The sequence below is a fragment of the Prionailurus viverrinus genome, chromosome B4 (genome assembly GCF_022837055.1).
Source record: "Prionailurus viverrinus isolate Anna chromosome B4, UM_Priviv_1.0, whole genome shotgun sequence".
Taxonomy (NCBI): domain Eukaryota; kingdom Metazoa; phylum Chordata; class Mammalia; order Carnivora; family Felidae; genus Prionailurus; species Prionailurus viverrinus.
The window spans coordinates 40262493-40288749 of record NC_062567.1 but is presented as its reverse complement, the minus strand read 5'-3'; the positions used below and the strand labels follow the sequence as shown (position 1 = coordinate 40288749).

The following is a 26257-nucleotide window of genomic DNA, read 5'->3' as shown; positions in this document are numbered from 1 at the left end:
AGTATCACACTTTTGAGTATTTCTGCATCTTGTTTTCTTGTCTGTCTGTCTGCCTTTTGTTTTTTAAGTTCCACATTGTGCTAACAGGAGATCCCTACTGAGGGCCTAGAGCTCTAATTCATTATTTTCGCCGCCGCATAATATAGCGCAAAATATAGGTAACTCATAACTTATATTAAAGAGTCTCTCGTCATAGGTGTTGTTTCTTATTTGTTGCTATTGCAAACCGTGCTGCAGGGAATACTCACTTATGTGTCTGTCTCCTTGTGCGTGGGTGTGAGTTCCTGGAGGTTCTACTTCGAGAAGTGAATCGCTGATTCGTAGGCGAAACACATCTTCCCCTTTGCTGGATGTTCCCAAATTGCGATTTACTCCGCAGCGTAATTTACTTCCCGCAGCAGTTTAAATCGGTTCCCATTAGGTCACACCCTGGTCAGCCTTTGGTTACCTTAAGGATTACCGTTATTTCGTACTGTTGTTAGGGTACTGTTCGCACCCTAATGAGTGCGAACTCCGTTATCTCATGTCATCTGCGATCCTCACAAGAAATCTCAATAGGAAAATTTATAGAAAATTTCACAAAGCCCAGATAAGGTCTGGATAACATCAGAAACAAGCAACCCCCACACTCAGGGAGCGAACTTGCTCTGCAATTTCTCCCCAACGACCCAACCATAGCCACCGTTTGTCAACTTCGTTGGCTGTGGGCCTACGACTCAGCCACATTTTCCGCCTTAGGCTGGCTGAAACAAACCACGTTCAGGTTTACGCAGAAGGAAAAGCATCTAGATAAGGTCCAAAGGAATATAATTGGAAGGCACCCTTCACTTAAGCTCTGGCTTAAATTAGATATGAATATGTGGTTACTCACAAATCTCTTTTTCTCATCTCCAGACAATTCCGTCCACTGGGAGCGACCTCAGAAACCCAAGGCACCAGTGGGGCATCTTTATCAGCCCCAGGCTCCCTCAGCTGAGGTGGAGATGACGTCCTATGTGCTCCTCGCTCACCTCATGGCCCAGCCCAGCCCGACCTCCGAGGACCTGACTTTGGCCACGGGCATTGTGAGCTGGATCCTAAAGCAACAGAATGCCCACGGGGGCTTCTCGTCCACCCAGGTCTGTGTCTGCCAGAAACTTTTGCTTCGCCTTCAGGGAACAAAAGTTCTGAACAAGATATAAACACATGCAAGAGGGGAAAATGAGGATGCGGATAACTCGAAATGAGGAAAATATGACGAGTATTCAGGGAGAGCGAGAAATAAGGAAAACTCAAAGTCAAAGTGTTATCATCACAGTCCCCTCCTGCCAATAAAAACTCTACCTCCCTAAAGAAGTGAGACCCTATGTGCAATGGCCACAGCAGAATGGCTTTTAAAAACCTACCTTCAGGAATCTTCTGGAAGTTCTAAGAGTCCCTTTCAAACAACAGTTGGAAACAGTTTCAAACAGTTTGAACAGTTTCAAACAGTTCTCAGGAGCGCCACTCAAAACCCAAAAAAGCTCTCCTTGCAAATCTCTGCATTCAAAGGTCCCCTTTAACCGGCTTATTTTGAAGCTGACACATTTTATGCTTCCACTATTCACCCTTTGCTATACAAATATTTGAAGCTGACACATTTTATGCTTCCACTATTCACCCTTTGCTATACAAATATTTGTTCACCAGCAGCATGAAGAACTTGCTTTATGATTGCCAACATCGTAAGACTATCTAAAAAAAAATCCGTCGATAGGTACACAGCAGGAAGTGTTATTTTCGGAGAATTTAGGCTTATTTTTCCATATGAATGGGGAAAACACGGAATACTTTTATGACAACAGTTACTCTTTCTTAAATCTATTGTTTAAAGAATGTCATTCAGGTTCAATGCTGAGAAGATTTGAGAATTGAGAAGATGGCATGCAAGGGTGGGAGGAATCCAGACTTGTGGTAAAAAAAAAAAAAAAAAAGGGAGAGCCAAAAAATGCCGATAAATCAAGAAGATAATTATAATTAAGCATGCCCCTGATCACGGCTGCAAAGGACCTTGGGTTTTCTCAGGGCACTGAACTCAGCAACAGAGCCGAGTTTAATTTGGGGTGAGACGCAGACTGATCTTTGGTTGAGCGATGGCAGACATAACCACAATTATCAAGTAAGACATCTTAGACAAATAGCTAATGCCAATGAATGATTCCCGTTCACATATACTTTCCACAGCCCATATCCCACAAACATTCATCCATAGGAAAAGATCAATTTTCTGAGAAATAAAAGAAGCCTCTAAAGCACCCAGTCCGAGGCAGATATGTGGATGTCATGGTTCTGTTATCTATCTAAGGATTCTAATCAATCTGGAAATTAGAACTCCATTATTTAAGTAGTGAGGGAAGGCAGAAAGAGGATGTCAAGGCCCATCTTGTCAACATGCCTTTGGGCCCTCAAAAAGCTACTGAGCCTACACGGGTTCTCTCACTCGTCTTTTCTAGGACACAGTGGTGGCTCTCCATGCCTTGTCCAAGTATGGGGAAGCCACTTTCACCGGAACTGGGAAGCCTGCACAGGTGACCATCCAATACTCAGGGACGGTTTTCGAAAAATTCCAAGTGGACAGCAACAACCGCCTGTTACTACAACGGACTTCATTGCCAAAGGTGCCTGGAGAATACACCATGACAGTGACAGGAGAAGGATGTGTCTACCTCCAGGTGAGACTCTTGGGGCACATGGGGTCAGAGGGCCCACCGGAACAGTCCTCACTACAAAATTCCTAACTCAATGGGGCGCCTGGGTGGCTCAGTGGGGTTGAGCTTCCGACTTCGGCTCAGGTCACGATCTCACGGTCTACGAGTTCGAGCCTCGCGTCGGGCTCTGTGCTGACAGCTCGGAGCCCGGAGCCTGCTTCAGATTCTGTGTCTCCCTCTCTCTCTGCCCCTCCCCCATCATGCTCTGTCTCTCTCTCTCTCTCTCTCTCTCTCTCTCTCTCAAATAAATAAAACGTTAAAAAAAAATTTTTTTTTAATTCCTAACTCAGCAAATGATAGGGCAACCCAGAGAACGAGTTGAGGAAGCTTGGAGGAGTTCTGGTGACCAGAGGGAACACAGATTTTTGTCTTTGATGTTCCACAGACATCCTTGAAATACAATATTGTGCCAGAAAAGGAAGAGTCCCCGTTTGCTTTGGATGTACAGACTGTGCCCCAAACCTGTGATGGACCCAAAGCCCACACCAGCTTCCAGATCTCACTGAATGTCAGGTAAGACCTGTGACTGGGCCGTCTAATTCTGGGTATAAGAACCAGTCTTCTAGGGGCACCTGGGTGGCTCAGTCGGTTAGGCAGCCGACTTCGGCTCAGGTCATGATCTCGCGATCCGTGAGTTCGAGCCCCCCGTCGGGCTCTGTGCTGACCACTCAGAGCCTGGAGCCTGTTTCGGATTCTGTGTCTCCCTCTCTCTGACCCTCCCCCGTTCATCCTCTGTCTCTCTCGGTCTAAAAATAAATAAACGTTAAAAAAAAAAGAACCAGTCTTCTTACCGGAACTCCCATTAAGCTGAGTGGGGTGGCAATAAATGTTTGCACTACATTTGTTGTAAAAAGCAACGCGTCCTCATGCCGATTCAGAATCGCTTCATGATGGGGTATATGCGTTGTGCCTCCCCTGCCTCCAGGATCTGTGATTGTGAAACCTCATTATTGAAAAGTTAGGTCCCCTCAATAAGAACTAAAAAAAGAGAACATTCACCCTTGCCTCTGACCCGAATTCCTGATTTAATTCTAAATGTAAGTGAATTCATCCTGTTGTAATGAAATTCTGTATCGTTCTTGCTCTCTCCGATTGCCAAAATGTCTGAATAGAAGGACATAGTGAGTCTGTAGTTAGAATTCCTACCGACAATAAGTAAACCTCAGATTACACACAAAATAATCGATTTGCATACATGCACAGCAACATTCAAATAGCTCCAGGGCTTACCAAAAAACGTTTCTGCCCACAGGAATGTTCTACCCTGGCTGGGGATACCGTTCAGGACAAAAGTTAAAAGTATACGTAACAAATAACACGCAGAGGTTAGCGGTCGCAGGCCCAGCTATGCGTCACTCACAGAGAGCTTCCTTAAACTCCAGAACCTCGAGTCCGCACACGTAAAATCCTGATTCATCAGGTCTAGGGTAAAGCCCGGTCTCTGTGGCTTTAACAAGCTCCCTATCACTTGGGTGGGATATTTAGGAAGGCTTTCATGTACTATTGAGGGCTGTGATGGATGGCTTACTGTGGACATGGGGGAAAAGGATATTTAATAACACGGAAAGCCCTAATTTCCTTTCTCCCCCAAATCTTCAGTTACACTGGGAGCCGTCCCACCACCAACATGGTGATTACTGATGTGAAGATGCTATCTGGCTTCATTCCCCTGAAACCAACAGTGAAAATGGTAGGTCTATTATACGTCCAGGAGGCTCTAGTTTATTTGATGTTTTATGTATCTCCAGGCTAAGAAAATCTTAAAATATTTTAAGTCAACTTCTACCAAAGGCTAGTACTTTCTCCAAATCAGAAATACAATTTAGCCTGCTTGTATATGGGTTTTTTGACGTGTGGTGTTTTTTTTTTTTTTTCTTTTTTCCTCATGGAACTCTGTTTTCATGCGTCTCAAAATTCTGTGAACAGGTTTTTGATCACGTGGTTCCCATTCAAAAGTATTTATTTTAAAAAGCTAATAACTTAAAACACCCACACACACAAACGAATGGTCCACAAAACATTCTCCCTTCCTTCTGAAGGTTTTACGAGGCATTATTATCATTAACCAGTCTTACTTTTAAACTCAAGTGGCCAACGGAGACAAACAGTGCTGAGACCATCCTTCCACCACTGATTAAGACTAGGGTGGCAGGTATTAGGGATAATACTCATTTAGTCCCCTGAGCCTTCCGGGCAGACATGGTGACCTTGCCAGATGCAGCAGACTTTTCATCCACTGCTTTGATGACCCCCGGAGGGACTGTGTGTCTCATTTCGCAAACAGCTCTCTTCTAGAAGCCACAACGTACTAGAAGAATATCAGCAGATTCCTGGAGCTTAGACTCTTAAGATAAAGCTTATGCACCAGTGGAAAAAAATCTATGAAAAATAACCGACAGGCACAAACTAGAAGTATTACAGAAGTTCAGAGGAAAATGAGATTGCTATAAATTAGAGCAGGCAAAAAATTAAAAAAAAAAACAAACAGTTAAAAAAGGAAACCTCTTTCATGAAGGAATAGAATGTAACTTGAACATTGAAATACGGAAAATTCTCAAGTTTAGGACATTTATTTCACATTTCTGCAGATATATCAACTTTACACATAGGCATGTGCCATACTACTATTAAATGCTGCCTTTCATTTTTACTTTAAAAACATTATCATCGGGGCGCCTGGGTGGCTCAGTCGGTTAAGCGTCCGACTTCAGCTCAGGTCACGATCTCGCTGTCCGTGAGTTCGAGCCCCGCGTCGGGCTCTGGGCTGATGGCTCAGAGCCTGGAGCCTGTTTCCGATTCTGTGTCTCCCTCTCTCTCTGCCCCTCCCCCGTTCATGCTCTGTCTCTCTCTGTCCCCAAAATAAATAAACGTTAAAAAAATTTAAAAAAAATAAAAATAAAAACATTATCATCTTTACTTACAAAAATGATTCGAAGCAGCTTTACCCTCAGGCTTAATTTGGTAGTCCAAATTCTCCTTTTCTCTGGTTTCCCCAGAGGCTTCATCTGTTTATTAACATTTGTGGTGTATTACTTTTCTCCAGCTTGAAAGATCTAACCACGTGAGCCGAACAGAAGTCAGCAACAACCATGTTTTGATTTATCTGGATAAGGTGAGAGCCCTGCCACTCTAGTTGTGAAAACAATATAGATAATACTTCTTCTAAAATTTTTTTTAATGTTTATTTATTTTTGAAGGAGAGAGAGACAGAGTGTGAGTGGGGGAGGGGCAGAGAGAGAGGGAGATACAGAATCGGAAACAGGCTCCGGGCTCCGAGCTGTCAGCACAGAGCCCGACGCGGGGCCCGAACTCCAGACCGCGAGATCATGACCTGAGCCAAAGTCGGATACTCGACCGACTGAGCCACCCAGGCGCCCCATATTGTCATTCATTTAAAGCGAATAACTGAGCCGAAGTCGGACGCTTAACTGACTGAGCCACCCAGGCACCCCGATAATCCTCCTTCTAAAGGAGTTATAATAATCCTATTCTAAAGGAAGTGAATGAAGACATTTTGGAGACATCACCTCATGGCAAAACTTTGAGCATTCTAGGGGTGCCTGGGTGGGCTAAGTGTCCAGCTCTTGATTTTGAGTCAGGTCATGATCTCACAGTCCATGAGTTCGAGCGCCGTGTCAGGTTCTGTGCTGAGCAGAGGGATTCACTCTCTCTGCCCCTCCCCTGCTTGTGCTGTCTCTCTCAAAATAATTAAACATTTTTTTTAAATGAGCGTTCTAATACTAATTCCAGTAAACATTCTCCTCTCCTTTATTCACATTTCATGTGAGACAATGGGAAGAAATGGCTTATTATAATATTGGGATATGAATATTTCTAGGCTTCATAAGCAAGAAATTCTCAATACAATGTGTTTTTTATGTCCATAATCTATTTTGAAAATATTGAATAATGTAAGGAAGAAACCCAGTGGTAAACCCAATGGTTTCTTCTTTACATAATTATATCAACATCAATTTTTTTTTTTTTAATTTTTTTTTTCAACGTTTATTTATTTTTGGGACAGAGAGAGACACAGCATGAACGGGGGAGGGGCAGAGAGAGAGGGAGACACAGAATCGGAAACAGGCTCCAGGCTCTGAGCCATCAGCCCAGAGCCCGATGCAGGGCTCGAACCCACGGACCGCGAGATCGTGACCTGGCTGAAGTCGGACGCTTAACCGACTGCGCCACCCAGGCGCCCCTCAACATCAATTCTTATGTTGATGCTGCTATATCAATTATATATTATATCTCAAATATATCAATTATATAATGGACACCTCAATTACTATATCAACAGCACATCGACAATATAAAAGGGGAAAATACTGTCCATCTCAGCAAGGATGTACCAAAAAATGATAAGATCAGTCCACCCATAAACTAATCTCACTTTATAGGTGTGTAATCTAACATAATTTATGCATTCATATATTAGTGGATGTTATAGTTTATAAGTTGTATGAAATTTTAACAAGGCTGTAATGATCAATTTTTTATATTCCTTTTTGAGTTGACACAGTATTTCTACAAGATAGGGAAGTGAAACTATACCAAATCTCTGGATATGTAAAAATGGACATGGCCATTCAATCAATAAAATCATATATCATTCACCCCTTATAAACAGAGCCCATGGACTAGCATTTATTTATAGGACTATATGAATTGATCGGATTATTGAAGGCAAATTTTGGAATTTTTCATTCACTCTGGGAACTTTCTGCAATTTAAGGACGCTGTTAGTTGATTAAAAAAAAAAAAAAAAAAAAAAGGTTCTTTTCCCCCAAGAAAGTAGATGAATAAACTCCTTCGAAGAAGACAGAAGAAAACTTTTACTTCCCTTTTGCTTTCTAGGTGACCAATGAGACACTGAGCTTGTCCTTCATGGTTCTGCAAGATATCCCAGTGAGAGATCTGAAGCCAGCCATAGTGAAAGTCTACGATTACTATGAGACAGGTAAGTGTGAACAACTTCCACATAGAAATTAATTTTTTTTTTTAACTTTTAGAGAGAGCAAGAAAACCAGGGAGAGGGGCAGAGGGAGAGAAAGGGGGAGAACCCAAGCAGACTCCACGCTCAGTGCAGAGCCCGAGGCGGGGCTCGATCCCACGACCGTGAGATCGTGACCTGAGCCAATATCAAGAGTTGGTCACTCAAGTGACTGAGCCACCCATGCGCCCCTAGAAATTCAATTTCCGATCACAGAAATTTCGATTTGAGAACTGTATTGGGGCCCCTTATAACACTAACTCTTCTTATTTACTTCATTTTGTCTCCATCAAGTCTGATTCTTCTCTGTCTTCTATACGTACGTTGTAGAAACTCCCAGTTGTATAAATATGTCAATTACTAATACAAACCACCTGTAGGACATTTAGCTCCCTTTTCTTCAGATAAGTCAACGATAAGACACCATGAGATTTAAAGAAGTATAACATGTGAACTGTCCTTCAGAAGCGTAGGGTAAAGAGAAACACAACACACTGTATTTGAAGAGTTGGCAACAGAAGACCGCAAGCAACGCATCAAATGGATGATGCGGAAGTTTCTGACCCAAGTCTTCCCATAAGGAAAGATTTTCTAAGGGACCTGTCTCCCCCAGGTGTTTGCTATCCCTCTCACTTCACCTAATGGTTTTTGTTTTCATTCAGATGAGTTTGCAATTGCTGAGTACAGTGCCCCTTGCAGCAAAGGTAAGCAATGCACACGCTTTCCAAATGCAGTCACACCCCCTTTGGCTTGTCCCTCCCATCACATGAAATTCTGGCTAAATGGTTTTCATAGATACCCTCTTGCTCATAGTTCAACTTATTACTGAAAACTTCATTTGTTGGGAAAAGGTCACTGATGGCCAAACTTTAAAGAGTCCATAGGGTTACTTTTTGAATAATTATAAGTAATAAATCTCACTTCCCACTATATTAATCAGGTTTACTTAGGCACCGTGCTACCCAGATCTAAAAGACAGAATATTCATTGCTCAGGAGACCCATGTCCCTCTTGATTTTCTCTTCTTTCCACTCTCACAGATCATGGAAATGCTTGAAGACCACTTCAGTGAAAACTGCTTTGCTGGAATATCTGTTCCACAGACTCAGGTCTCTGTGGAAGAAAAGAATTTTTGTATGTCTGAAGATTTGAGGAATAAACCTTTTTTTCTGGCCAATCTTTATCACTGGTTCCTCATTCATTCAATAAACATTTATAACCTTTCCATATAATTCCCAGTAGGATCTTAAGATTAAACATTGATAGCAATCAAGGGTTGAGGGACTTCAGAAAATTAAAAATGTTACCGGGTATTGGTCTGAGTAGGTTTCACTTGGGGCTTCAGGAGAAGGATTATGTACTAGGAGAGTGGGAAGGGTGTTTGGTTACAGGAATACCCTAAGAAAAAGCCAGAGTGCATTTTAGGAGAGAATAAGACTGTCTCGACTAGAAAAGACTTCCCACGTTAAAGGGAAATAATGAAATACAATGTTGGATAAGTTACACTGGGAGGCAGTATAACTAGTTAGAACTTCACCTGAACTGGGATCACGTGGCCTCAGAACCAAATCTGCCATTGATTGATACAAGTGGTCAGTTTCAATAAAGGATGTCAGATTGAAAAAAGTTGAAGGGGTGACACATCAGAAACGAGTCCTTCTAAAATAAAAAATCTATAGAACTCAGCAGCCCAAATAGGAGTGTTGTATTGGAGCATTTTTCCCCCCAGAACTTTGAGCCAGGATCAAAGCGTAGGTGTAAACTCAAGAAGCAATTCAGAGGCAGAAATCAGCATCCCCACAATATCCAATCTCTACATTGTCTTTGTGGGAAGTATTGAAATCATTTATTGTGTGGCTAGTGGAGCAGAAACTTCAAGAGCTTGTAGAGATCTCTAGAATAATCCTAGGAGTCCTCATCTTCATTTGGGTTGGTTTGACAGAAGCTTGGATGGTATCAGCTAAGAGCTTTAAAGGACTTTGAAGTTCAAGCATTCTGAGCTCTAACTCTGGACTGGGCAAAAGTAAAAGAAAAAAGCTATCACTGAACTCCATACATTCCAGCCTCCCCCTCTCGACCCTACATGAATTCCAAACCACTTGCAAAGCTGCAATATCACTGCGGAGGCCCCTCACCGAAAACCTCACAGGGCTGAGGGAGCACAAAATGTATTCAGCACAAATTCGATACCCAGGACCAATCTAAATTCCTTCCAAAAACACAGGGAAGACATGATTATCCTAACGGTGAAGTGGCCAGGGTTTCCCTCTTTGGAGAATCACCTCCCTTCCATATTTTATATAATTTTCAGCGTGGAATGGTGGGAAAAGCATGTGTTTCCAAAGATGTGGAAAGCGGGATGGTCTCAACATCCAACTCTGGCATTTAGCACCTATGTAATCTTACCCAGCACTTACTGCCTCTCACAACTCAGTTTTCTGATCTGTATAAAAGGAGAATATTATCAGCCTCCACAAGCGTGTGTGAGGATGAAAAGCCAAAGGTCCTCCACATAACGGACCTCACTGGGCACCGCGGTGCCGACCGGAACCAGCAGTCACTTCCGGTTCATCTGCGAAACGGGCCGAGAAACAGCGACTACCTCACGAGACAGCTGCGAGCAGTGTGCTTAATCTCGTTCTCGACACACAAAAACGTTCAAAACCTAAATGGTAGCTCTTTATTGAAACGATCTTTTAAAGGCTGTCAATAATCCCATGACTTCTTCAAGGGAAATCTATGCAAAACTGGAGACGCTCAAGGTCGTTTCTGAGTAAGGGTAACAATACACCCGGAGAGCAGTTAACCACAAGAAAGCAAAGCTGAGAGGTGCCTGGGTAGCAGCTCAGTCAGTTAAGCGACCAACTCTTGATTTCGGATCAGGTCATGATCTCATGGCGGTGAGATGGAGCCCCATGTTAAGCTCTGCACTGAGTGTGGAGTCTGCTTAAGATTCTCTCTCTCCCTCTCCCTCTGCCCTGCCCGTCCTCTACTCACGCCCTCTCTCAAAAAAAAAAAAAAAAAAAAAAGCAAATCTGAAATTACTTGCTTTACAAATTACAATTAGGAATCCAATCGTTTTCTCCAATTTCCTGAGTAGTGTTGACAGAAAGCTGAGACTTTAAAAATATATTGGAAAATGCAGGTAATTGGGTTAATGCCCTTACATTTGTTCTGCCAACAGGGCAGGGGGAGGAGGGCAATAGGTCTGAGGCTTGGGGGCTGTGGGCCAACTCCTCCCAGGATCCCCTGGGCCTTGCGCTGTAGGACTCTGACACCCAGCCAGCACTGAGCAGCTGATGGGTCGGGATCCGAAATGATCCCGTTCCAAACTCTAATTGTGCAGGTTCCCTCCTATAAAAGGTTCACAGCCTCCCTCCCATCCTCATGGCCTTCAACCTCGCCTAGGCTGCCTTCACCTCCCTTAAGAGCTGCTGTGCCCTCCAGAGCATTCGTGTCTCCAAACCACTCACCAAATTGCAGCCAAAGTCTTCTTCAGAAAATTCACATATTTTTAAGTGTGTTTATTTTGAGAGAGAGAGAGCCCAAGCAGGGGAGAGGCAGAGAGAGGGAGAGAGAATCCCAAACAGGCTCCACCCTGACAGCACAGGGCTCGAGGTGGGGCTCAAATTCACGAATGGTGAGATCATGACCTGAGCTGAAACCAAGAGTCAGACGCTCACCCAACTGAGCCACCCAGGCGCCCGGAAAATTCACATTTGGTTGTAACTCTTCTTTGTCTAAAGCCCTTTGGCGGCTTCCCATTACATTAGTCCAATGGTTCTTTCTGGCTTGTCAGGTCCCGCATGTTCCCCCTACCTTTTCAGGTTCCTCTGTCCCATCAGCTCCTGAGATGTACAGGACACTGTGCTAGGTACTCAGGGTGCACAGGGGAAGAAATCGGAGGAAGTCCTGCTACAGCCCAGCAGGAGAGACAGATGTCTACCTGGTGACATAATTACCTAATTAAAATATAACAGGGGGCACCTGGGTGGCCCAGTCAGTTGAGCATCTGACTTCAGCTCAGGTCTCGATCTCACGGTTCACGAGTTGGAACCCCACATTGGGCTCTGTGCTGATAGTGCTCTCGCGTTCTCTCTCTCAAAAATAAGCACTAAAAAATTAAACCTCAAAACAAATCAATAAAATGGCAGTGAATGACACCCAAGGAAGCCAGGGTGCTGGAGACTTCCTGGGGAGGACGAGCCAGGTGGCTCACAGAGACTTTAACTCTCCACTCCTCCCCCAAATACTTCAGCACTGAGTACGATATGTACGTGCATCCATGCAATGGCCGAGGAAAAGCAATGCTGTTTCTTTAAGAATTTAAAACTATGGTTAAAAATGAAAATATATTTTTAGGGGCGCCTGGGTGGCGCAGTGGGTTAAGCGTCCGACTTCAGCCAGGTCACGATCTCGCGGTCCGTGAGTTCGAGCCCCGCGTCAGGCTCTGGGCTGATGGCTCAGAGCCTGGAGCCTGTTTCTGATTCTGTGTCTCCCTCTCTCTCTGCCCCTCCCCCGTTCATGCTCTGTCTCTCTCTGTCCCAAAAATAAATAAACGTTGAAAAAAAAAATTAAAAAAAAAAAAAAAAGAAAATATATTTAAAAATTTTTTTTCAACGTTTATTTATTTTTGGGACAGAGAGAGACAGAGCATGAACGGGGGAGGGGCAGAGAGAGAGGGAGACACAGAATCAGAAACAGGCTCCAGGCTCTGAGCCATCAGCCCAGAGCCTGACGCGGGGCTCGAACTCACGGACCGCGAGATCGTGACCTGGCTGAAGTCGGACGCTTAACCCACTGCGCCACCCAGGCGCCCCGAAAATATATTTTTTAAATGACAAAGCAATTTATAGGCAGATTCACCGAAACCCCTATCGAGGTTTCAATCGTGTTTTGTGCAAAAATGGAAAACCCATCCTAAAATTCATATGGGATTTCAAGGGACCCTAAAGTCAAAACACTCTTTAAAAAGAACATATTTAGGAGTGCCTGGGTGGCTCAGTCGGTTAAGCGTCCGACTTCTGGGGCGCCTGGGTGGCGCAGTCGGTTAAGCGTCCGACTTCAGCCAGGTCACGATCTCGCGGTCCGTGAGTTCGAGCCCCGCATCAGGCTCTGGGCTGATGGCTCAGAGCCTGGAGCCTGTTTCCGATTCTGTGTGTCCCTCTCTCTGCCCCTCCCCTGTTCATGCTCTGTCTCTCTCTGTCCCAAAAATAAATAAACGTTGAAAAAAAAAAAAAAAAAAAAAAAGAACCTGGAGCCTGTTTCAGATTCTGTGTCTCCCTGTCTCTCTGACCCTCCCCCGTTCATGCTCTGTCTCTCTCTGTCTCAAAAATAAACGTTAAAAAAATTTTTTAAAAGAAAATCCAAGGGGCGCCTGGGTGGCGCAGTCGGTTAAGCGTCCGACTTCAGCCAGGTCACGATCTCGCAGTCCGTGAGTTCGAGCCCCGTGTCGGGCTCTGGGCTGATGGCTCAAAGCCTGGAGCCTGTTTCCGATTCTGTGTCTCCCTCTCTCTCTGCCCCTCCCCCGTTCATGCTCTGTCTCTCTCTGTCCCAAAAATAAATAAACGTTGAAAAAAAAATTTTTTTTTAAATAAAAAAAAAAAAAAAAGAAAATCCAATGGCTCCCAGGCGAAAAGAAAAAAATAATTCACAATTTGGCCCATCGTCAAAAGACAAATAAGCTAAATGTATTTTATAAAAGTGAGTTACATTAATTAAGCAAAAATACATTCAAGAAGCTCTGGGGAATATAAATAAGATAGGTATCTTACCTAAAGGAATCTATAGTCTAGTTGTGAAGGTCATTTGCACATAAGAAAAAGATAATCATTAACCTAAAATGTGTACGTTTCAAGGCAGTAGTAGATACCAGAGATTCTAAAATCGAGTTATCCTCTTTTGTAAAATTTATTTAAAAATTGATATTGCCAGGTTCCCCCCTCAGAGATTTAATTCGGTATTTCTGGAGCTGTGCCCAGGCATCTATATTTTCATGAGTTCTGCAGCTGATTCTGTTATATAGTCAGTTTTCAGAACCACTCATGCCGTCTATAAAAATACATTGACTATATATTTCTAAGGATGGAAATATCACTGAGGACAAGGCAGCAGTTAGGAAAGCTACATAGAGAAAGCTACTTAAAAAGCTACTTGACAAAAGGCTTGTGGTGGACCTTAAAGGAGAGCAGGATTCAACACATCGGGAGGCCTGGTTCTTCTCTTTCTTGGGTCTACAGCTAGACAGGAAGCCACGCGGCCTCCAACAAGGCGATCGCCGCTGTAAAATGGTGTGTGATTTCATTCCCCTGAAACCAACAGTGAATATGGTAAATGGATGGTAGGTGTTTGAATTTTCTGTCTCCCTAGCATAAGGCTATTCCAACCACATTCTCACCATGTCAACGTGCACCAGGGCAACATTGGGCCTAATCTAAGGAAACTGAATCTATCTGGGACCAAGCGTATCGTTAGCGTTGTGTTAGGTTCCAATACAAGAATTGTAAGAAAGATGTTGGGATCAATTGAGCCTACATTCTAGTTAAGAATACTAAAAGAAAAAAAAAATTTTTTTAAAAACAATAACTGAAGCTATCGAGTAACATATAAGGGCAAGATATAATTAAGCACCAAAATTGTTGGTATAGTTTTTAAATACCGCAAGAATTCAGAGAAAGCTGAGATCAATGTTAGACTAGAGAAAGATACCTTCATAGATAATCTCAAATGAATCGCTATCCAACTTGAGGATACTTCTCCCTTTATCCTTTGGTTAAAGGATACCTTTATTTATTTTTTTTTTATTTTTTTTTTAACGTTTATTTATTTTTGAGACAGAGAGAGACAGAGAATGAACAGGGGAGGGGCAGAGAGAGAGGGAGACACAGAATCCAAAACAGGCTCCAGGCTCTGAGCGGTCAGCACAGAGCCGGACGCGGGGCTCGAACTCACGGACCGTGAGATCGTGACCTGAGCCAAAGTCGGGCACTTAACCGACCAAGCCACCCAGGCGCCCCTAAAGGATACCTTTAAACAAAAGCCAGGGATACCTATTTCTTAGTCATAGGAATATTTACCTTTGTGTCTAAGTACCAGCATTCACAATTTCCTGTATATGTTCCCATTCTACTGGACAAATATCATCACACTCATTTAAAGACATTTAATCTCAGCTTTTTTAATAGACTTCAGTCCCACGGGCTACGTGTCTCTTAGCACTGAAGGGCTTCGGTTAACATTGGGGATTTCTCTCATTTTCCTCATCTTAAACGATCTAGCCATGTTGGCAGGAGAAAGCGAGGAACAACAATGTGTTGATTTATGTGGAACAGGTAAGGGCCCTGCAGCCTTGCTTAGCACATCCAAGTGGAAAGTCCTTTTCGGTGGGTCTCTTCACCTGGGAAGTACATGATATGGGAAGAGCAATCAGAAGGAAAGCCTTTTGAGAAAGCACGTCTTCTCTGTTCCATAAGATAATGTTGTGAATTCTCTTTCCCCACTGCAGGCTTCCCTGGAACTTGGGAGTGTCAGGAGCAAGGGGGCTTGGGGAGGCCAGTGGGCATGGATTTGTTCATACTAGTATGGCAATATGAGCATTTCCATTTACTTCAGGGAAACACTCTTTTCCGCAAACAGGCCTGATCATTTAGAAGCCTTGTCGAAAGTTACGACGAAGGATAGGAAGTGTTGGGGCACCTGGGTGGCCCAGTCGGTTAAGCGTCTGAGTTCGGCATTAATGATCTCATGGTTCATGAGTTCGAGCCCCACATTGGGTTCTCTGCTGTCAGAGCAGAGCTCACTTCAGATCTTCGGTATCTGTCTCTTTCTGCTCCTCCCCCACTCATGCTGGCTCACACTCTCTCTCGGTCTCTCTCGCAAAAATAAACATAAAAAAAAAGGATAGGAAGCATTCCCAAGAGTTGATCAGTGATACCAATCTCATTTAACATGCACGGATACAAAAAATTAGATGATAGATACATGGTTAGTTGATTGGTTGATTGATAGATAGATAAATGGTAGATAAAGATGATCAGTCTAGATGTATTAATCATAGTCCATTTTATAAAGTAATGTTATTTATTTCATTAGCAACACAAGAACACCACTCTGATTTCATACATGTATGTTTACGCTTTGAAAAATGTTTTTCAGATATTTGAAAACATTAACGTGGGGGCCGCTGGGTGGCTCATTCGGTTAAACATCTGACTTCGGCTCAGGTCATGATCTCACAGTCGTGAGTTCAAGACCCATATCACACTCCTCACCGACAGTGCAGAACCTGCTTGGATTCTCTCTCTCCCTCTCCTCTCTCTCTCAAAATAAATAAATACGCTTTAGAAAAAGAAAATATTAATATGGATAGAGTCTGCCAGTAAAAAGAATTTATCTCTCCCTATGAGCAGAGCCATGTATTAGACATTACGAGGAAATAGTAATTGTTTTAATGGGTTAAAAAAAAAACTGGTATACTTTTTATTCAACAAAAACCCCATTCTCTAGTTGCTCAGGTTCCTACTGGAAAATCCATATCACCATTCATGCACGTGAGCTGTTAGAAAGCACAATTGGCTTGAGATCGAATGCTATCAGCCAACTAAGAACTCTTCCTTGGGGCGCCTGGGTGGCGCAGTCGGTGAAGCGTCCGACTTCAGCTCAGATCACGATCTCACGGTCTGTGAGTTCGAGCCCCGCGTCGGGCTCTGTGCTGACAGCTCAGAGCCTGGGGCCTGCTTCGGATTCTGTGTCTTCCTCTCTCTCTGACCCTCCTCTGCTTGCGCTCTGTCTGTCTGTCCGTCCACCTCTATGTCAAAAATAAACAAACATTAGAAAAAAAATTTTTTAATAAAAAAAATCCTTTGTTCCTCAAAGGATGAATACTGAATCACACTAAAGAAAGAGAAACGAGGCCTCTCCGGTTCTGGATTATTCTTGCTTTCCTTTTTCAGGTTACCGATCAGACCTTGAGCTTTTCCTTCATACTTCAACAAGCCATCCCCGTAAGAGACCTGAAACCTGCTGTCGTGAAAGTCTACGATTATGACGAGGCAGGTGAGTAAAGAGGACTAAGAACCCTAAATAAATGCAATCCATAACAAAGAAATTAGATTGTGATGGACAATGGTACATAGGTCCTGCTTTCAACTTATTCTGTCACCCATAACTTATTCCTGCCACCTCGCCTTACAAAACCACCACAAATACAACCCACAACATAAGCCGACCCATCATGCAAAATTTTGCAAGGTACTAAGAGTTTTACAATGAAGGGTTTACAGGCGAAGAGACATATAAATCTCCTTCACATGATAACGTAACAATGCAAAGCCTATATAAAAGCCTAGAGACTTACACAAATAATTATAGTAGGAAATCGGAGATGGGGAGAGAACTATAGCCTGAGCGGTCACGGAAAAGCAAACAAAGAAAGTAAAATTTGAGTTGAAAAACGAAGTGTGTGGATCATGCTGATTAGCGGAGACTTCCCGAGTATTTCAGACCAGGAGGAAAGTATAAGAAAATACCATGAAGGAAAAAAGAAGCCAATATCGAAAGAAAACCCAAAGCATGCAAAACTACAACTACCCCCCCTGTACTTTTCTTGAATCACTCTAGTAGAAACAGGCTTTTATTTTTTTCCCCCAGAAAATGGGATTATGTCCCTGTTATCAAGAATGGAAATTCCTGGACCATTTTTGTCTATTGCCCCCGATAGCTATTTCCACAATGATGCAGTTCCCGATTCAGTCAAGTCTGCAGTCCTAACACCTTCAAAACCTCCCCATGACACCCTATCCCACTGAAGCTCCCTTTCTCGTGCCTTTCTCCTGTTGTGTCTTTCAGAGGAGGCAGTTTTTGTTGAATGCAGCGTCCCCTGCAACACAGGGAAGCAGTTCACATTCCACGTCTCCAGGCTTCATTTTGCTCTCAAAGCCAGTCCTCCTTAAATACAAAAAACTTTTTTTTTTTTTTTTGGCTGATCTCAGATTCTTCAAACTAAATGATAACACAGAAATATACACCTTAGGAGAGGAGCACAAGCTCTCTGGAAAACTCCTCTAATTCCTTCACCAGCAGAGCAGATGTTTATTACAGGGTGCGTATCTGATGAATCTCATTCTTAGCCGTAGCCAGGTTTGTTTCCTTTACTAAGCCCTATTGTTCATAACCAACTAGAATTATACTCAAGGGGCACCTGGGCGGCTCAGTCAGTTAAGCAACCAGCTCTTGATCTTGGCTCAGGTCACGATTTCATGGTTTGTGGATTCGAGCCCGAAGTAGGACTCCGCACCTTGGAGCCTGCTTAGGATCCTCTCTCTCTCTCTCTCTCTCTCTCTCACTCTCTCTCTCTCTTCCTCTCTCTGCCCCTTCCATGCACTCTCTCTCAAAATAAATAAACTTATAAAAAAATTAAAAAGAATTATATTCAAGAAGAGGCACTAACGCTTCTTTAAATGTTCACAGAATTCGCCGGTGAAGCCATCTGGTCCTGGATCGTTGTTTTTTGGAGAGTTTTTAAATTACTGATTCAGTTTCATTGCTTGTAACTGGTCTAATAAGATTTTGTGTTTCTTCATGATTCAGTCTTGAAAGATTGCACATTGCTAGGAATTGATCCATAGCATCGAATTCCTGCTGGAATTCCATGGAAATCAAATTCCAGGGAAAAGATCCATATCTTTTAGCTTTTCCAATTCATTGGCATATAGTTGCTTGTAATAGTCTCTCATAATCCTTTGTATTTCTGTGGTGTCAGCTGTAACTTCTCTTTCATTTCTGATTTTATTTCCTTGGGCCCTCTCTCTTTTTTTTCTTGATAAGTCTTGCTAGTGGCTTAGGAATTTTGTTTATCTTTTCAAAGAACCAGCTTTTAGTTTCATTGATCTTTTCTATTTTTTTTTTTTATTCTCTATTTAATTTCTTTCTATGTGATCTTACTATTTCCTTCCTTCGACTAACTCTGGGCTTTGTTTGTTCTTCTTTTACCAGTTCCTTCAGGTGTAAAGGTAGATTGCTTATTTGGAATTTTTCCTGTTTCTTGAGGTAGGCCTTTATAGCTATTAACTTCCCTCTTAGAACTATTTTTGTTGTGTCTCATAGATTCTGGAAAGTTGTGTTTCCATTTTCATTTGCCTCAAGGTATACCCTCATATCAAAATCAGACAAAGACACTGAAAGAAGGGAAGAAAGAAAGAAAGAAAGAAAGAGGAAAGAAAGAAAGAAAGAAGGAAAGAAAAAAGAAAGAAAGAAAGAAAGAAAGAAAGAAAGAAAGAAAGAAAGAAAGAAAATTACAGGCCAATATCCCTAATGAATATAAATGCAAAAATCCTCAACAAAATATTAGCATACCAGATTTTATAATACATTAAAAGGATCATCTACCATGGTCAGGTGGGATTTACTCCAGATATACATGGATGGTTGAATATGCACAAATCAATCAGTGAACAAAACAAAGGATAAAAATTGTATGATCATCTCAAAAGATGCAGAAAAAAAAATTTTGGCAAAATTCAGCATCCATTTATTATAACAACTTTCAGCAAAGCAGGTGTAAACAGAACATATCCCTACATAACAAAGGCCGTAGGTGACGAACCCACAGCTAACATCATACTAAATAGTGAAAAGTTGAAAGCTTTTCCTCTAAGATCAGGAGCAAGACAAGTATGCCCACTCTTGCCACTTTTGTTATACATAGTACTGTAAGCTCTGGCCCTAGTCAGACAAGAAGAAGAAATAAAAGGCATCCGAAGTAGTAAGGAAGAAGTAAAAGTGTCAATATTTGCAGATGACATGATACTACATATAAAAACCCTAAAGATTCCATGGGAAAAAAAGCCTATGAGAACTAATAAATAAATTCAGTAAAGTTGAAAGACACAAGGTTAACACACAGAAATTGGTTGCCTTTCTATACACTAATACCAAGCTATCAGAAAGAGAAATTAAGAAAAACAATCCCACTTACAGCTACGTCTGGGTGGCGCAGTCGGTTAAGCGTCCGACTTCAGCTCAGGTCACGATCTCGCGGTCCGTGAGTTCGAGCCCCGCGTCAGGCTCTGCGCTGATGGCTCAGAGCATGGAGCCTGTTTCTGATTCTGTGTCTCCCTCTCTCTCTCTGCCCCTCCCCCGTTCATGCTCTGTCTCTCTCTGTCCCAAAAATAAATAAACGTTAAAAAAAAAGAAAAATTAAAAAAAATAAAATAAAATCTGAACACTACTAAAAAAATAAATAAAAATAAATAAAAAAAAAGGAATAAAATACCTAGGAATAAATTCAACCAAGGAGAAGAAAGAACAGCACACTGAAAACTATTAAGACATTGATGAAAGACACTGAAGAGGACACAAAGAAATGGGAAGGTATATTGTGCTCACAGATTGGAAGAATCAATATTGTTAAAATATCTATACTACCCAAAGTCATTTACAGATTCAGTGCCCTCCCCATCAAAATACCAATGGCATTTTTCACGGGACCCAAACAAAGAATTCTCAAATTTGTATTGAGCCATATGATGAGGATGAGGAGTGGGAACCACTGAAATAAGGTTGGACTCTAACAAGATTTTAAAGGACAAACACTTACACATAAGAGACACCGATAGCATGTACTAGATTCATGACTAAGATCCTGAGCATTATGGTAAAAGACCATGTTGGAGGGGCGCCTGGGTGGCGCAGTCGGTTAAGCGTCCGACTTCGCTCAGGTCACGATCCCACCGCCCGTGAGTTCCAGCCCCGCATCAGGCTCTGTGCTGACAGCTCAGAGCCTGGAGCCTGCTTCAGATTCTGTGTCTCCCTCTCTCTCTGGCCCTCCCCCCGTTCATGCTCTGTCTCTCTCTGTCTCAAAAATAAATAAATGTTAAAAAAAAAAAATTAAAAAAAAAAAAAAGACCATGTTGGATGTTCTGCAATTTTTTTTTTAACGTCCTTCCTGTACCTTTGTCCCTCTTCTGATGGCCTAGCAGAAGTGTGGGGATGCCCTCTCTTCATGTACAGTAATGAAAATTAGCCACAGGGTGGCAGCAAAGTTTATAAAGTAAGTACTGTTTCCTTATTAATTATAAAAAACATGTAAAACAAAAATTAAGTTAGGCAAAGGGAAGAGGAAAAAAGAGAAATAAAATGATTATGGAAACTTAAAACAAGAAGACAACAAAATAAGGTGCCTAGAACAAATTGTCCTTCTCCGTGGGCAGAATTACATTCACAAACTATAGAAATGATCCCTGAAAGTATAGTCTTCAGAATTACATTCACAATGCTGGATATGGCTGATTTGGGACGGGGACAGGGGGTGTTTCTTAGAATCAGTGTATTCTATGAGAAATATTACATTTCTTTGTTTTCTAATAAATGAAATGTGACTCTACACCTCATCCCCATTGGACTACAAGAAATTCATCTCAGATATTTTGGACTACAAGAAATGTATCTCAGACATCGTGGGGAACTAATGCAGGATGAAGGTATTGCACCCTACTGCAATCATCTGTCTGTAGTCTACGTTTTAGATCGACCACTCTGTGGCCTCCTTGTCATTCATAGGGATAGGAATATTTGACAAAGAACAAGTGGCTGGGCCTGGCATCAGCCTTCCAGGTGTTCCATGGAAACCTTCCCTCTAAAACCTGCAAAAATCCACATACCTCTTTCTGCCCAGCCTGGAGGAATTGTTTTTGTCTGGGATATGTTTTTGCTGTTAAAACGTTCAGTCATTTCAGTCATAAACTTTAGTTTCTTAATTGGTTTCCTTCCTTCTCAAATTTATTTGCCTAATTTTTTTTTAATCAAAACCCAGAAAACCCTGACCAAACTTCCCTTAAGGTTCTATTCTTCCAGATTTTCTATATAGACAATCACGTAATCTGTGAACAAAGATAGTCTTATTTCTTCCTTACCAATCTGTATACCTTTATTTCCTTTTCTTGTCTTATTGCATTAGCTAGGATTAACAGGACAAGGTTGAACAGGAATAATTAGAGGGGACATCTTTCTCTCATTCTGAATTTTAGGGGAAAGCATCTAGTCTGTCACCATCAGTATAATGATAGCTTGTAGGTTTTTTGTAGATATTCTTTACCAAGTTGAAGAAGTTCCCTGTATTTCTAGTTTGGTGGGAGCTTTTCTCATGAATGGGTGTTGGATTTTGTTAAATGTCTCTTCTGCATGTATTGTTATGATCGTATGATTTTTCTTCTTTAGCCTGTTAACATGAAGAACTACATTAATTGATTTTCAAATGTTGGACTAGACTCACATATCTGGAATAAATCCCATTTTTCATGGTGTAGAATTATTTTTACACATTGTTGGATTTGATTTGCTAATATTTTGTGGAGGACTTTTGCATTTTTGTTCATGACAGAGTATTTAGTTTTCCTTTCCTGTAATGTCTTTCTCAGGTTTTGGTATTAGGGTAATTCTGGCCTCATAGAATGGGTTAGGAAGTGTTCCCTCTATTTTCTGGAAGAGAGTACAGAGAATTTGTATCATTTCTTCTTTAAACGTTTGGTAGAATTCACCAGTGGAAACAGTTTGATCCTAGTGCTTTCTGTTTTGGAAGGTTATTAATTTCTAATGCAAATTCTTTAATAGATATGGACCTAGTCAGATTATCGATTTCTTCATATAAGAGATTTGGTAGATTGTATCTATCAAAGAATTGGTCCATTTCATATGTTATTAAATTTATGGGCATGAAGTTATTAATACTATTCCTTGATTATCGTTTTAGTTCCCATAGAATCTGTTATAATGTTGCCTCTTTCATTTCTGATAGTAATTTGTGTCTACTTTCTTTTTCTTGATTAGCCTGATTAGAAATTTATCAATTTTATTGATCTTTTCATTGTTTTTTTCTACTGACTTCTTGTTTTTAATTTCATTTGCTTCTGTTTGAATATTTATTATTTCTTTTCTTCTACTTACTCTGGAGTTAATTTGCTTTTCTTTTGCAAGTTTCCTATGGTGGAAGCATACATTATTGATTTTAGAGGTTTCCTTTTTTTTCTAATGAACATATTCAATGCTATATAGTTCCCGCTAAGCATTGCAACCACAGGAAAGGTCTGGGGAGTTAGCATTGTGTCTGTGACTCTGTGATGATTTTGTGTCACATAGTGAAATTATGCATATGGAATTATGAACCATTCTAAACGATAACAAGATTTAGCACTTTACCCCACTTCTCCTCTTTCTCCTGCTTTATCTAAAGTTTAATTTCCCATAACCAGGGGCACCTGGGTGGCTCAGTCGGCTAAGCTTCTGACTTCAGCTCAAGTCATGATCTCACGGCTCGTGGGTTCAAGCCTCACATCGGGCTCTGTGCTGATAGCCTGGAGCCTGGAGTCAGCTTCTGATTCTGTGTCTGCCCCTCTCCTGCTCATGTTCTGTCTGTCTCTCTCTCTTTCTCTCCCCCCCCCCCTCTTTCTCTCTCAAAAATAAATAAACATTAAAAAAAATAAAGTTTAACTTCCTATAATCAAATGTCACCTTTTATTAAGAACATGATGTGTCTGTGTTACCCTCTTTTGTTCCCTTTTTTATTAAGGAACCTCCTACTACTGATATTTCCAGTTTCCTCGCTACTGAATGTTATCATTCTTTTCTTCCTTACTCACTCTATCATTTTAAGGCTAGTTCACATGTCTGGCAGTAACCTGAATACAGGGTACAGGCAACCTTGCTAATCAAATGATCCTAGGTCTCTATCTTGAAAATGTACAATGACAAAGGGAATGACTGGTCACAAATAAACTATTTGCATCCAAGTCAGGTAAAAATAATGCATGAATATTCCTAGAATTGAGGTAATAAGAAGATGTTCTTTCCGTTAGTGATTGAAAATATTCTACCCTTGACTGGCCACTAAAAACATCTTTCATTCAGTAACCTCGAAATCGGCCTTGGGCTGACTTGTCACTGGTACCGATGTCATCATTCTGTGTAGAAGTTACCCATGATGGTCGTTTGATGTGTCAGCTTGCCTAGGCAACAGTCCTCAGTTATTCAATCAAAACACCAATCTAGATGTTGCTATGAGGGTATGTTAGGTAATTAAAGTCTATAACCATGGGCGCCTGGAGTGGCTCAGTCCATGAAGCGTCCGACTCTTGATTTCAGCTCAGGTCATGATCTCACAGTTGGTGAATTTCAGCCCCGCACTGGGGGCTGCCAGCATGGAGCCTGCTTGGCATTCTTTCTCTCTCCTTTTCTCTCTGCCCCTCCCCTGCTTGCACGCCCTCTCTCTCTCTCTCTCTCAAAATAAATAAACATTTAAAAAACTGTAAAGTCTATAACCAGTTGACTTTAAGTAAGAGAGATTATCAAGGATCATCCGAGCGGGCTTGATTCAGTCAGTTGAAAGGCCTTACGAGCAGGGTTGAAGCTTCCCTGCTGAAGAAATTGCACCTGTGGACAGCAGCTTCAGCCCTGCTGGGGTGTTCTAGCCCACCCCTCCTGACAGCCTGCCCTATGGATTTTGGACTTGCCAGTTAGCTCCACGATTGGGTAAACCAACTCCTTGCAATAAATCTCTTGATGCGTATCTCCTGCCGGCTCTGCTTCTCTTGTTGAACCCTGACACAGTGCCCAAAGACAAGTTATCCCTCATGGGACACTTCCGTGGGTTTCAGCAGATCCTGTGCACAGAGAGCTATGCCCCTGAGGAATTTCTGCACTGCATCATTCCCCGATCCAGGTGCCATGCTCTCTGGAAGGACTCTTATGCCTTTACCTTAACTCTCAAGTTACGGTGAACCATTCTACAGGGCTTCTTTCTCCTGGGGTCTGAGCCTGGCAGGAAGTCCTCCTGGATAAAGCCCTTTGTAGGTAACTCAGATCCCGTGACCTTCTGCTTCCTCTGGGCTCAAGGGAGCTCATACACCAACTCAACAAACACTGAGTTTGCAGTGAGCTTTCATCCACTGCAGCTGCACCTCCTTCCCTCATCTTCTGGGGCAATTTCTACAAGCTTCCCACCATCAGACCTCTCTAATCAATATTCAGGGAAGAGCTTCTACACCCTCCCTAATGGGGAACTTGGGTCAAGTTCTTCCAAGCACTCTCTTGCTCCCCAGGGAGCCACAAACCCACACATTTCCATTGGTGAGCAACATAGCACCAGGAAGTCAGCCTCTGCTCCCACCTCCGACAAGCAGCACCCAATTTCTCCTGGGTGCCTCTGGTTCCCCCTCTCACTTGGCTTGCAGTGGAGTGGGAGGTGAAATACCCCAGCGATCTGCTCATCTACACACTGCCTCAAAGAACTTGCCCGTAATCAGTCTTCAATTTTCCCTGATGAGCTGTTGGTAATTGCCCCTAAGCCAGTTTGGAAAGTCCTACGGGGTGTGTCTAAGGCCCCCCTTTAGAATACAGGACTTCTCGTCCCCCACCATTCTCAGCTTTAGCTTTTGGGTCAAGTTTCAAGACCACAGAAAGAAGTCTTTCTCTAAGATTCTACTACTCTCATTAGTGAGTAAGCTTCTGTACTCACAAAAATCAACTATTCCAAAAAAATCAATTATTCGTAGGTAAACTTCTATCCAGAATTTTGTATCTTTAAAGGGCATCCCCAGGGGCGCCCGGGTGGCTCAGACGGTTGAGCGTCCAACTTTGGCTCAGGTCATGATCTTATGGTTTGTGAGTCCGAGCCCTGCATCGGGCTCACTGCTTCATATCTTCTGTCTCCCCTCCCTCTCTCTCTGCCCCTCCCCCACTGACGCTCTCTATCTAAAAAATAAATAAACATTATAAAATATATATATATATTGAAAGGACATCCCCAGGCTGTCCTAGTCTCTCCACAATGTTTTCCACTCGTGGCTCTGTTTCTGAGTCTAGGGATATTTGATGCGTTCATGAGTCAGTGAACATCTGTCCCCCTGGACAGTGGTTCTTAAAGCCTCCTGGGTGAGCGTTCAAACATGTAATCACTGCATTCTCCAACGTTTCACGTACAGGTGCACCAATCTTTCCATCCTTCTTGCCATAACAAGGCTGATGCCAGTTTGTTCCTGATGCTTCCATAACTATGCGTTCCTCTAGAAGTCAGCTGTCTTGTACTCTTCTTTACCCAATTTAATCTTAAAATGTAGAATGAAAGATTTCAAATGCTAGAAATGCTAGAATTCATTTTAAAAAAAGGAGGATATGTGATATACAAAATCCCAAATTTCGGCGTGCCTGGGTGGCTCCGTCAGTTAAGCATCTGACTCTCAATTTCCGCTCGGGTCACCATCTCACGGTCTGTGAGTTCAAGCTGACAGCAGGGAGCCTGCTTGGGATCCTCTCTCTGTATACCTCCTCCACTCATACTCTCTCTCCCTTTAAATAAATAAATAAAATCCCAAATTTTTAACAAGGAAAAAAAAATCCCATCACATACAAGAGAAAAATGATGAACTAAGACAAAATAGTTTTAGCTTGTATCACACTCAAATAGCTAATTCTTTCAGCGTGTAAAGAACTTTTTTCTCACAATTATTGAGGAAAAGATCAATCATCCAATTTTTTTTTTAATTTTTTT

General features: G+C 42.1%; 1 protein-coding gene across 2 annotated transcripts in view; it reads left to right on the top strand.

Annotated features, from left to right (window-relative positions):
• Positions 1 to 8902, top strand: part of LOC125170878 (alpha-2-macroglobulin-like) — a 46030-nt gene extending 37128 nt beyond the window's left edge. Inside the window, exons 29-36 of one of the 2 annotated variants that reach the window (XM_047867774.1) lie at positions 895 to 1118; positions 2472 to 2690; positions 3112 to 3239; positions 4326 to 4416; positions 5770 to 5838; positions 7584 to 7686; positions 8382 to 8423; positions 8760 to 8902. In XM_047867774.1, coding sequence (XP_047723730.1) covers positions 895 to 1118; positions 2472 to 2690; positions 3112 to 3239; positions 4326 to 4416; positions 5770 to 5838; positions 7584 to 7686; positions 8382 to 8423; positions 8760 to 8776 — 893 coding nt within the window. In that variant the 3' untranslated portion in view covers positions 8777 to 8902. The remainder of the gene's footprint in view (positions 1 to 894; positions 1119 to 2471; positions 2691 to 3111; positions 3240 to 4325; positions 4417 to 5769; positions 5839 to 7583; positions 7687 to 8381; positions 8424 to 8759) is intronic. The other variant, XM_047867775.1, reaches the window with a different exon arrangement.
• The last annotated feature ends 17355 nt before the right edge of the window (positions 8903 to 26257 follow it).